At 47.2% G+C, this 12,846-nt stretch overlaps 2 protein-coding genes across 2 annotated transcripts in view; one reads left to right on the top strand and one right to left on the bottom strand.

Moving 5' to 3' along the window:
* The window catches only part of TMPRSS5 (transmembrane protease, serine 5), a gene marked incomplete at its 5' end in the record, with an annotated part of 3,613 nt that extends 2,068 nt beyond the window's left edge, over positions 1-1,545 (top strand). Inside the window, 5 exons of the mRNA XM_010185903.1 lie at positions 7-168; positions 366-464; positions 717-859; positions 1,197-1,349; positions 1,537-1,545. Of these exons, the coding sequence (XP_010184205.1) occupies positions 7-168; positions 366-464; positions 717-859; positions 1,197-1,349; positions 1,537-1,545 (566 nt within the window). The remainder of the gene's footprint in view (positions 1-6; positions 169-365; positions 465-716; positions 860-1,196; positions 1,350-1,536) is intronic.
* Positions 1,546-2,518: 973 nt separating this feature from the next.
* On the bottom strand, positions 2,519-12,833 carry ZW10 (zw10 kinetochore protein). The gene is made up of 15 exons (XM_010185902.1): positions 12,671-12,833; positions 11,947-12,048; positions 11,703-11,780; positions 11,419-11,578; positions 10,577-10,726; positions 10,221-10,412; positions 9,449-9,609; positions 9,101-9,283; positions 8,514-8,752; positions 7,228-7,299; positions 6,351-6,520; positions 5,594-5,724; positions 4,980-5,111; positions 4,069-4,271; positions 2,519-3,077 (listed from the first exon to the last, which is right to left on the bottom strand). Exons 1-15 carry the CDS (start codon positions 12,788-12,790, stop codon positions 2,957-2,959), a joined length of 2,214 nt encoding a protein of 737 aa, XP_010184204.1. The 5' UTR covers positions 12,791-12,833; the 3' UTR covers positions 2,519-2,956.
* Positions 12,834-12,846: the final 13 nt, after the last annotated feature.

The following is a 12,846-nucleotide window of genomic DNA, read 5'->3' as shown; positions in this document are numbered from 1 at the left end:
TGCAAGCCTCTGCCTGGCTGGTTTTCGCAGGCGTCATCGCCCATGGCTCGATCAGGCAGGAGGCTGGGTTATCAGTAAAGAAAATAATTTACCACCCGCTTTATAATGACAGCAGCCTTGACTACGACATTGCTCTGATGAAGCTCCAAGTCCCCCTGAATTTCTCAGGTAAGATGCTGCCGTGAGGCTGCTGTGGTTTTTTTCCCGTCTGTGGAGTTGTCAGTCTTATCCCATGGTTAAAGAGGTGGCCAAAACCCGGCCTTTTTTGAAGCTGCCATGTCAGAGCCGCTGAGGACATCCAGCCTGGTGCCTGGCAGGCAGCGTGACCCGCTGGCCTGGCACTGACCCTGTCACCCTCGTACCAGCTGCCGTCCGTGCCGTGTGTCTGCCACCCTCGCACCAGGACCTCTTCCATGGCGCGCCGTGTTGGGTCTCCGGCTGGGGCTATACCAGACCAGACCAAGGTGAGCTCCTGTCTTGTCCCTGCGGCTCAGCACTGACCAGAGGCTTTCCCCTCGCTCCCCACTGGCTCTGCCCAGCCCTTTCCATCCCACGTCTTGCAAATGCCCCCTCCTGCTCCAGCAGCTCTGCACCCCACATCCACAGCTCCTGTGGGCCTGTCCGTATCTAATTCTGTACGATAATCCCACCTTCTGAACTAGTCACTCATGCTCTGCACATGTCACTCCCCTCTTGGCTTCTCTCTCCCCCCTCAGCGCAGGTTACGGACACACTGAAGGAAGCCCTCGTTCCCTTAATCGGGACCAAGAGGTGCAACAGTTCGTGCATGTACGCAGGCGAGCTCACTCCCAGGATGCTGTGTGCTGGTTACCTGCGTGGGGAAATAGATGCGTGCCAGGTAACAGCAGGGAGGCAGCGGAGTGTGCTGGGTGTGCGCAGCAGGGCTGGGCAGGGCTGGGCAGTCGTACATCCCTGCTGTGCTCCAGCTAATGCTGGCTTCTGGGGAAACACCTTGCAGTCACCACTCTGCGTAGCGGCCCAGTGCGCTGACGTCGGGCTGAGATTTAGCTGTCTTTGCAGAACGAACACAGAAGCCTCGCAGGGAGGCACACACCACTTCTTGTACCTGCACTTCAGCTTCTGTACGGCTGACGGAACAAAGCCGTGAGGGAGAAGCCAGCCTGATCCGCGCCCCAGCGGGCAGAGCCGCTTCGTTACTCCGCGCTGTCTTGCAGGGCGACAGCGGGGGCCCCCTGGTTTGCCAGGACGGGTTTGCCTGGCGCTTGGTTGGCGTCGTGAGCTGGGGCCAGGGCTGCGCCGAGCCCAACCACCCCGGGGTTTACACCAGCGTGGCTCAGCTCCTGCCGTGGATTTATCGCATCACTGAGGTAAGCTGCAGCAAAGGCGAGCGTTCAGTGTGCCCCGCAGCCGTGCATATCGCTCGGACAAATCCTAGCATCCTATGTGAACTCCTTCCTTCACCACCCCACGCTCACCCTTGGCATATGAACCTCTGGGACAACCTCTTCTATGTTACCGATTTCTTGCTTGTGTTTTCCTTCTTTTTTGGACTAGACCTACTAGAAATGAGGCAAGGAGAGACTTCACAGAGGAACACTTTGCCCTTTCCGTGCAGTAAGTGGAGAATGGTCCAAGAGCGACTCACCCCTAACAGAACTGTACCCCCTGACACCACCAGAGAATCTGCTCAGTATAAATAGTTTATTAAAGAAAATAGCAAACTACATTTCTGTGAACAATTTACACGAGAGAAGTGGTGTTCTTCAAGAGACGTGCGTTTTTTGGACTGCTGTCTGCAAAGGGGCTTTAAAAGAAATACACGTTTCTCAGAGTCTCAAACGTAGCCAAAAGGTATTAAACTTAAAAGATAATAAAAACTTAAAAGGTATTAAACTTAAAAATGCTCCGAGTGCGCATTTCATTCCCTTTTTTACGTTTCTCTCATGACTTTTTAGGACAGAAAATTGAAAAAAAAAGACAACAGATGCCAGACCTACCCAGTTCACACACAGCAAAAAGGCAGAGGAAGGAGCTGAACCGGCTTCTACAGGTGGTGAAGTGAGATTGGCAAATTCTAAGTCAGTTTTATGACATTTTCCGTAAGAAATACAGCCATGAGGAATTTTGCCACCTGTGCAAAACCCTGTGACTGGGTAGACAGTCCACTCGGAACAGGATCTCCTCTCCCCTCATCCCTGCCCTAAGTTTGTAATTCTCTTCAGGGAAACCTGAGGTGGGAAAGAGCAAAGTTTGGCACTTGAGCATTCCTAGGACAGCAAAAGCCATCGAAGTCTGTTGGTGTCCTATGTGATTTGCAGGGACCGAGGTAAGACACAAAGGGGCTCCACGGCCCCTGATGTCAAACTGCATAGATAAGGCTGACTACTGAGAAATCAAAATCCCTCCACAAGACCCTTAAGCGAGCAAGCTTGAGATGACGTGTTACACATGAGACATGACACAGCACCTCGCACGAGAGGCCCGTCTGCCAGCACTGCCTGTTCTTGCAGAGATGCTGGGTACAAGATCTGATTTACTTAACAGGAAGGTGAAATCCTAGAGAACCGAAATTAAGAAACGTCACAAAGAGCATCTTTTCTTCACCAGGACTGACTGTACACCCACCAGCTTATGAGGAAACCTTGGATCTGGGCATAACACCGCTGGGGAGCATGGCAGGAGGTTGAATTTCCAAGCCCAAACCCCGTCTGCCTGGCAGACGGAGCAGAAGCAGTGTTTGTGTGCTACCCAGCGGTGATTTTCTGGTCCCAGGCTCACAGAGCCATCCTCTTTGCTCTGCAACCGTTGAGCTAGGAGATGTTTCTTCTCCCTCACTTGAGCTTCCAGGAAGCACTTACCTAATGCTAAGCTTGTTTTATACCAGTAGAAATAAGAAGGGTCAAATCCAAAAAAATATTTGCAAGACTGAGTTTCCTCTTGTTTATCAGAAGATGCAACGTGTAGGAGTAAACAGCTACTTAATTTTGGCCAGTGCTGCCGCTCTTCTTTCTGTGTTCTGGAACAAGGCTCGGATCAGACTCCTCACTTCAGCTGCAGAGAATTCAGCTGCAAGGGGTCCCTTCCCATCCGCCCACCTACGTGGGAGAGAAAGTTCTTTATTTAGCCAGACTGCACAGAAATGTCATGTTAAAACCAGCCTTTTGAGCACCCGTTACAGTCCCAAGTCTGAAGGCAGAACAAATGCAGTTTGCAACTGCATGCAACTTGGGTCTGGAATTGTTTTGCTAGGTGTAGAGAGCAACAAGTTGTGATTTCCACACTCCATGCAAACCATACCTTTTCCTTCTGCAAAATAAGCCTAAAGCCTGTCTGCAAAATTCCCATTCACCTCCAAAACACAGGAAAGAAGAAAAAAGTGGCTTATGGCCAGGTAGAGGCAGGGTTGGGAACCTCTGGTTTCTAACGTGGTTCCAACGCCATCAGCGAGAGGCACAGAAAGGGAACTCCTCCGTGCTGTCCCCTGGGCTGGTACCTCCTGAGCCCAGCCTACTGAGGACAGCACCTTGTCCTGCCGTTCAGACGTATGCGTGTGGCAGCCGTGAACAGGGAGTGTCTGGCTTCTGACAACTCACGCCAACTGAAGTAACAGGAGCAATTATGCGAATCCTCATGTATAATTCAGATAAACCTCCCTTGCAAGTTAAAAGCAGCCAGAAACGGCATCGAAAACGCAGAGGCCAATCATGTGGAATGACTGCAGCAGCAAGGCACAGATACCATCAAAGCAGCAGGCAAAACGCCGGGCTGCTCGCCGTGAAATACTTCTGAACTTGGAGAAGCCAAGGGGGATGCGCAACCGCGCTGTGGTTGGCTCTCCTACGGCACTTGGTTTTTTACCGCTGCCTTTTCCTCTGCAGCAGGCAGCTCAATGCGTGAGCAAGCTTGAAATGGACTATAAACACAGAAACAGCCCCAGGGGCACCTATCTGATCCTTATTAATGATGACTGCCTTTCATCTCAACAGAGTCCCCTGAGTGCAGTGCGCTGCGGATGTCGGACCGCTTCCCAGCTCCATTGTTGGGCTGAGGAGCTAACACTGAGGAGGAAGAAAGGAAGACACCTACTGGTCTACTATTTCTTGGAGGTTGGCTTGCAAGATGATCATCAGCTCTTTGAATGTCATCCATTTCTGCACGTAGACTGGAACTTCCTCTTGGTATTTCTTATTTTTGTCTTCTTCAGGCAGAGGGGTGAAAACTTGGGGTCCTTCTTCCACCATGATCCTACAGAGGGAGTACAACCGATCTGCATCTTCTGCAGAGATATCCTAGAATTGAACAAATGTTAATGGAGGCAGTTAGATCTACTTTTGGAGTGCCAAGCAGTAAGTGGAACACAAAAGAGATGGCTGTGTGTGTGTGAAATTAAAGCAGGGGTTCAGATCGCATTCAACTACAACTAGAACAGATGCACTAACACATTTCTGTCATTTGCTGTGAAAACATACTTAAATTAGGAAATGTAATAGAATAGTTGTACTCGACCTAAGGTGGCCTGACAACGACTTAAACACAGAACTGGAGTGAAATGGAGATTTAAAGAGCTAAGAATTGCAGTTTGAAATGCCAGGCGGATTTTGGCATCTGGTGCTGAGATAGGATGGAGAGGTTCATTAGAGATGCACACATTGAAAATGTATGGGAATAGATGGAGTTTCAGACAACAGCTAACTCCTGTGTGTCGAACAAGAAAAACCAGATCAATTCATAGCAAAACTAGGAGTGACAGGCCCAAATCCAAATTGAGATGGAATCACAGCCACTTCCCTGACCCTCCCCTTGACTACAGAGCCATGGCATCACTGTCAACTGGACGTGAGTTACTGCTACCTTGAACGTTTCTCGTTGACAGGACCACAACTGCAAGTTCTGTGAAAGATCACTGTTCCCTAAAACCTGGTTTCTATCTTCCAGAGGTCACGAATGCTAGCTGATTTCACCACCCCAGGGCTGGCATGTCCACCTCGTGCCGTTACCTCTAGGGCAGCAATCCTAGTGACAACCTCTGCGAGAGCTGTGTTCAGTAAGGTCCCCATAGCCTTGCAGTACACGTTCACCGGGAGGACGTCTTGCCAGACTTTTCCCAGTCTTCTCAGCTGATGCAGTACCTGGAAGTTAACAGCTGTGTGTTATCTACGTGTGATCAAAAAGTACACTAAGAGAGGCACCCAATGACAAGGTGACTACATGTGGTCAGAAATCAGTTTGAAAAAGGCAGAAGACAATGAAGTATCCTGCAACTGCATAGAGCAGACATTCCTGGGTAAAAATACAACATTTTTGCTCATTAAAACCGTGATAGGTCTTTTCCTTGAAAAAAAAACCCACAAACCATTATGAATGTACTATCAACAAAACGCCAAGATCAAGCAGCTTTTCATTTCAACGTGGGGCAGGAGGAACCGAACTCAGCATGCTTCGATTTTACAAAAAGACACAGCCCAGGAAAAAAAAATCATGGCAGAAAACTGTTCTGAAAAGTGTGACTGCTGAAACAGTGCAGTTCTCAGGACTGAGATTAAATGTACCGTACCTTCCCAAGGACAGCATCTACAGACAAGGGGTATTGGGCTTTGATTGCCTTGCTTACCTGCCTTATTGCTTTGTTTGCTGCACAGTAATTTTCCTCATCATCCATGTTAGAAAAATTCCTGGCACTTGACAGCCTCTCCAGGATTTCTCCTTTCTGCACTCGCATCTGGGCCAGAAAACACTCCATCCCTTTAAGAGCAAAAACAAGCAGAGAGAAGCAATTAAGCAATTATTAAATTTGCTCTGCCAATTTAGCAACTGTAAGTGCTGAATAATGAACCTGCTATAATGATTTATGTTTAAAGGAATTTCCAGTCTCATAGAGCAAACTTAACCAGGCCCAGTTACGTATTTGGTAAGGTCTTGTGCAGCTTGCACTGCTACAACACTTGTGAAAACGGGCTGAGTAGCAGAATTAACCATGGATGACAGGCTCCTATTAGGCTCACACAGTCTTATCTCTGAATTTGTTTCCATAGAATATGCTAAAGAAAATATCAGAGGACTGAGCAGCAGATCCCAGAATATCTGAGTGCCACAACATCTCGCAGGATGATGAACTGTTCTTGAACTACGTGCTGGATAAGAGTTGGGTTTTGAAGAGTCAAGCCCTAAACTTGGGTCTTGCTTAGAGCCTAACGCTTTCTCAGGCTTCCCAGTCTAGAAAACGTCCTTGCTACTTGTCCAAAACTCTTCAATAACAATCCACTGCTTGAGCCAGTAGCTGCACTTACGTTAAATAACTCAGAAATAAATACCAAGATTAGTTACCATGATATCCATCCATATACTGCAATACTGAAAGGTAAAATTACCAAGTCTCCTAAAACCAGGTACCAGGTCTACGAAAGTAGCTGCTCCGTTGCACAGGATGTTAGTCAGGCGGTACCGGAACTGGTGTCCCATGGTGAGCAAGTGGTGAGCAATATACATGCAGTTGTTGTGGTGAATGGCTGCCAGCTGGGGTAACTTCTGAAGGTTCTCCCTGTCCCAGGAAGAGAAAATAGTGTAATTATTTAGGCCTGGCTCTGTTAACAGAACTGTCATGCCTACCCTAGAGAAACTCACTGCCTGTTCCAGACAGATGTTGCAAGTAACCGTGGGCAATGCCTGATTAAGACATCAGTCAGAATAAAAGCATTTAACCTCCTATCACAGCCACACAAGAACTGGTAAGAAAGCAGTTTCATGGCTAGCAAAATGGCACTTTGGAGCTTGAAGCGTGTGTTATAGCCACGCTGTTCCTAGCAATGGGCTTTCAAACAGGAAGATTCCTTGCTATAACAACGTTATGGTGAGGACAAGAGAGAAGTCCTCTTCAGTGACATCCCAGTGTTCCCTGACAGAACTGTGTACTTTCAGTCTCCATTGCTGCTCTTTTTTACAGGAAAAACATAATGAAAAATACCTGCATCAGACCTGGGGCCAAAGTTACGTGGCTGGATTCAAACACAACTGTTACAAGAACTGCAACTATCTCCTTGGTCATGAGACCGCCAACTCGGAAACTCTCAAGCACCTATTTTGCAGCAGATATGATTTAATAATAACTTAGGAGGACTGGTTTTTTGCCACTGGAGGAAGCCCTTAGCAATCTCTGTCTGTGGTGGACAAACGGGGCAGTTCCAATAGCACTATTCTCTCTAAAACAGGCCCCAGGCAATACATGCACACTTACACACGCTCACTTACTTGTGGTATGTTGGCACTACATCGTAGAACAGCTGGAATATATTTCGAACAGAGTAGAAGAGCTGCATGCAGCTACAAGGAAAATAAGGTTCACGTTAGTTTGTCAGTGGAATTGTCAGGTTCACAAGTGACCCTCAACCTCCTCCAAAACAAGGTTTTATTAGTAGAGAAGTGGCACAAAGAGTGGATTGTCAGCATCAATGACAGTGATGTCAACAAAGGCTGTGATGACCTTGTGTGTTCAGCGTGGAAAAGACGAGCTTCAGACCACACGTCAGAAGGGAGATATGAAACCCCAGGAACAAAGGGGACAGTGTCCTTTCCCCACCAGGTGTGCTCAAACAGCCAGCCCCCTCTCTGCCACGGTCCACTGAAGGGCATTCAGTACGCAGGCAGCTCTCCTGCTACACGGTTGTGGTCTCTGCTTTTTAAAGCAGACCATATATGGTTCCTCAAAACCTTTACGCGTTTTCTCTGCAGAGCCCTGCTAGATGCGGAGCTGGAGTTCTTGCCTTTTACCCAGCACAAAGCAAGCAAGAACTCATCTCAGAATGAGATGTTTCATCTGTTCATTCGTCTGTTTTGAAAAAAATAGATGGTTGTGATTTTTCTAAACGAGTGACAGCGTACGGTAAATCACTGAAGTGAACGCTGCAATCACAGACACACAGAATCGCTCGGTTGGAAAAGCCCTCTGAGATCATCACGTCCAACCGCTCCTGTCTACCCCCTAAACCATATCCTTAAGTACCTCATCTACCCGCTCTTTAAACACATCCAGGGATGGTGACTCCACCACCTCCCTGGGCAGCCTGGTCCAGCTTCTGACGACCCTCTCAGTACAGAACTTCCTCCTTATCTCTAACCTGAACCTCCCTTGGCACAGCTTGGTGCCGTTTCCCCTTGTTCTATCCTCCAATAGTGTTTTTCCTGATGAAAACACCGAAGCCATGAACTATGTTGTGCACACAACATGAGTTTACAATGTTTTCTCTGCTTTAATAGCTAAAATAGAATGAAGTGCACCTGAATGTTCCCTGAAAAGCTGCTTAACCTGAGTATTGCAGGGAACATAGTCCACAGCTGTTCCTGCTGTACCAGTCTACTGCACAAACCCAGAGATGCATCCACCGGCCAAAAGAGAGGATCATTTCAATGACTGATTCTAGTCTTTAAGTATCTTCTGTTCTTTTAAAATTCTTTTAATCTATTAACAGATGCTTGCTGTTGCTAAAGGCAGTAAGTATCTGACACCCAAGAGCTACCCACTGATACAGAATTCCTACCACTGGTCTGTGCTGGCTGTAGCCTCCAACAGCGTCTGGTAAGCCAGCTCCATCAGCTTCTCCACTGATGAACTGATGCGGCACGTGGGCAGAGAAAACGTGTACTGGCTCAGCTTAGTCTCATTCTCCAAATTCACCATGTCGTTGTGCAGAGGTTTAGAAGCTGTTTGCATTTTTAAGTGATCTCCTGGCCCGGGAACAGGAAGCCTTGGTAGGGCTACACAGGAATCAGGTGTGATCTATGGGAACACAAGAGAGAGGTATACTGTAATTCAGAGCCCACCGAAAGGAGACTCTTCAAGACTACAAATGACGGAGATTTAAGACGCAAGATAAACACAGGGCTGCAGAAGTTCCCTAAGACTGCTGGAAGTTTCCTGGCTTATGAACAACACAGCAGACCACGAAAGGGTCAGTGTGGTGTTGTATGCCTAGAAACAACTTTGTAAGTCATGCTCTAATTTTTCTTACACTTGTGACACTAGCTAGAAAAGCCTACACAAACAAACTTCGAGTATTTTAGAAACCTCTTGTTAATGAAATAACCCTCTTGAACACTGCTAAAAAAGGTTTGCATCAACAGTCACCTTCACGGTATCGTGTATTTCTGAGGTCATCAGGTTTCTGGCTGCCACAATCACATCCTGGCACTTCTTGTTAGCAAAGTGGGAATTGACGTTACGGGCGTATTTCAGTAAATCAGTCGCGTCTCCTTTCAGAAAATGCATGTTCTTCAAGGCTTTTTCAAATTCCTCTGTGGATTTAATCACCTGAGAAGAGCAGACACATATTCTGTATTAACTTAGTTTCCTAAAATCAGAGAACAAAATTAGAGTTGGGCATAAAATCTTCCACTCAGCTGAAAGCAAAGGATGAAACCAGGTTTTAGAGAGCAATAAGCATCCACCAGCTTTTCAGCAATCGTTTTGCCCCACCTCTATATACTGCTCTAGTTTGCTGCTGTTGGTTGGGATTGAATTCACCAGGCAGTTCTGAATGAGGCAGTCGGATAACTCTTCCCATATCATATCACCCAGCAGTTCTGCGAGTGTCACTCTGCAATCCTTTTCATCTTCAGGCTCCTCAAGGGGCACATCTGAATTCGAGAGAACAGAAATGGATTTTAATACATCTGCTTCCTTCACCAGCTTGTCCATGATCTTATTCTTCTTGTCCAGGCCATGTGGTGGGCCTGTGGAATCACCCACCCCACCAGGAGACAACTGAATTTACGGGTAAACTGAGCCTGCTTTCCCAGCACGTTTATTTCATGAAAGGCTAGCAAAGCCCAGGCCAATTTCTAGCCAATGGAAGATCCTGCATGTGCCCAGCCTGACTGAGGGAACTCCACGGATCCCATCGTGACTTCCACCTTGTAGACGTGTGGCAGGCAAAGATCTTCAAAGAACTGACTGGTTCATGAGGAAAAAACATTTACCAAAAAGTTAGTTTCTTGCTCCCTTTGAGCTATAGTACTTTCCTCCTTCGTTTTCCCAGTTCTGTGAATGCTGGGTCGTCGCTAAGTCCAGTCTGACAAGGTGCCAGGCTGTCCAAGAGCACAGCGTAGCAAGTTAACATTATAAGCTGCTTAGACCTTATGCATAATTCAATAGCACTGAACAACCAGACGTTCTGGAAAGCTTCTCCTCTGACTACGTGAACAATTTACTGGTCTCAGTCTAATTTCAAACGGGAGAAACTACCTACTCAGCAGGTATTTGTGGAGAACTTCAAACACAAGCTTGATCTTGTCAAAAACCTCCATAGGAGAGGCATGATCCAACTTAGGCTCCTCAGACTTAAAACGCAGGATGAGCACATCTGATTGTTCCTTTGTGACTGGCTGAAGAGAGGGGTATGAAATCAGCGGCTTGAGGATGTACTTCAGCAACAGCTGGCCTGAGAGACAAAGAAAAAGATGTTTCCTAACAGCAGGAGGCAGGCAGTTTGCTCCAGTAAGGCCCAACAGGGAGTATTTCGGAGCAGAGATTCTTTGCAGAAAGTGGAAGAAATGCTCTCCTGATTAGCTGCAGCTCTCATACAGCTATGTTTGTCTGCCTTACCGAAAATTTTCAGTTTGGCGTGCAGCTCTCCCAAGACAGCAAATGCCTGCAGCACAGAAGCAACAGGCGGGCCAGCAACCTCCTCCTCTTTGGACGGCACTGTGCCTAAGTGCAGTTCCGAATGCAACGCTGACTCCAGGCTGCTGCTCTCTAAAGGAAAAGAAGCAGCAGAAAACCACTCATCGTTTCAAGTTAAATCCAAAGGAAAAGGTTTTTTTTCTCTTCCAAACAAAAAGTTTGTGTTTCAATGAAGACAGCAACGTACACTCTTGAGCTGTTCTTGCAATCAGCTGCCTGCAACAAAAGCAGCAATCTGAAAACCTGTCAGAGAAGGTAAAAGTACCTTCCAAATTGGCCCAGAGGGGAAACGTGTTCAGGCTGAAATTTCAGAGGACTTGTCCAGCTACTACACTGCATCAGGCATTCAGTAACGAGCAACCTGAAATCTTGGCCCAACTGATTTCCTCAGGAGCAGAAGCTTTGAGGAGAGCATCCCTTTTCTGATACTTCACAAGACTAAAAAAGTACTCAGAGGCTCATAACTGTTTTGATCCCTGCTTCAACGTTTTCGAAGAAATACCACAGCTGAGGCAGGTGAACCTTCAGAACTGTTTAAAATCTACAGACTACACTGGACTGCTTACGGTGGCACCTACATACTCCAGGGGTGGAGTGACAGCCAAAAAATGCTGCCGCTCATCACTCCCATTAATTAGGTTGTGCAAACAGCAGAAAGCAACCTTAGTTCACCAGGACGACTATTTCCTATCTTGTCGGCGCTTGAAAACAGGCATTCAAATAGCGAAACAAAAAATAGTGAAACAAACTGCAGCTGAGCCTACCTTTTGAAGGAGGAAGCTTCCAGACAGCAAATTTCTGCCATTCTTCACCTAGATGGTAGAGCATGTTCTGTGTCTGCACTGTGAGCTCTGTGCTGAGCGCTTTCAGGATCTTCAGCTCGAAGCCCTGCCGGGATTGCAGCATTTTCAGGCTGCTTCGTGCCTGGTGTTAAAGACAAAACACAAAACGTGGGTAACTGGTGCCTCTGCTGACGAAAAGCAGCTTGTGAAATTTACTGCAAGTACACATGAACAATGTAGCCATACGCTTAAGAAGTCATTGTTACCTTTGCCAGTTGTTGAGCTGCGGCAACGTACTTCTTTTCCATCAATGCAGTATTGTACTTTTTAATAGCTGTATCAAACTGCAATAGTCAAACAGATTCACGTGTCACTACATATCTGCTCTTAGACTGACTTTCTAAAACAACGCAGCTAGAGACAGGGCAGCTGCAGACGGTTATTCAAAAGAGAAGTCCAGAGTAAAGCCACAGACTGAGCACCAGATTTTAAGCCACTCCTTCTCCTCACCTCTTGTAGCTTTTTCAGAATACTCAGAACCAGTGTGTCTTGCTCCAACTGCTGCTTCAGTTCAGTGAATTCAGCAACGGCAACATTTAGGTCTCGCTGAACCTAAAACAACAAACTTCTCAGCTCATTCACAGCAAGCAGATGTTATCAGACACACTTCCTCTTAAAAGTGATAATGATACGAGATTTAAAGTATTTCTGTCACTAGAATAATTTGTTGAGGAGGAAGAAAGCTCCATCCATTCTGCACCTTGCTAGGAAGATCTGGAAGCACTGGAAACACTTATAAACTGGTTTCTTTTTTAATACTCTACAGTTTTTCTAGCGCTGCTCACATTCTCCTTAAAGCCTTCCATGAACGTGCACAGCTATGATTTAGGCTTTCGTTCCACTGCGGGACCAACACTCGGCCGCTCCATTGCTGTGCCACACCTTCCTGCAATATACGAGGCTGATCCTTCTTCCTTTCTGAAGGAGGGACGTGTGACACACGTTTCCAGCTGCACAACAGAGCGCAAACACAGCCAATTCCTTAATGACAGTTCTGTAATTACACCCACCTCTGCAGCATGTGTCACCCAAAGGCATTTTTTAGGGGTAGTATCACCCACAGTTCTTACTCAGGACTCCTCCATCCCCTGCCCCATACCAAGCGTGGTGCCTACGGCTTTGGGGTCAAACTGGAGGCAATCTACCAGAGCCCCGAGGAAGCCCCCGCTGTCACCTCGTTCTCTATCCCCGCTTTCAGCAGGTCGATGTTGCTGGACAGCCTATCCACCTGCGCCACCAAGTCCTCGGCACTCTGCATGCTGGGCAGGAACTCGTTATACTTCTTGTTAATCATGTTGCAGACTTCTCCCTGTAACAGAAGGGGGATCACGGGGACACCGCCACGCTGGG

The sequence above is a fragment of the Mesitornis unicolor genome, unplaced genomic scaffold (genome assembly GCF_000695765.1).
Source record: "Mesitornis unicolor isolate BGI_N332 unplaced genomic scaffold, ASM69576v1 scaffold12486, whole genome shotgun sequence".
Classification (NCBI taxonomy): domain Eukaryota; kingdom Metazoa; phylum Chordata; class Aves; order Mesitornithiformes; family Mesitornithidae; genus Mesitornis; species Mesitornis unicolor.
The sequence above is the reverse complement of the archived record's forward strand: the minus strand, read 5'-3'. Positions and strand labels throughout refer to the sequence as shown.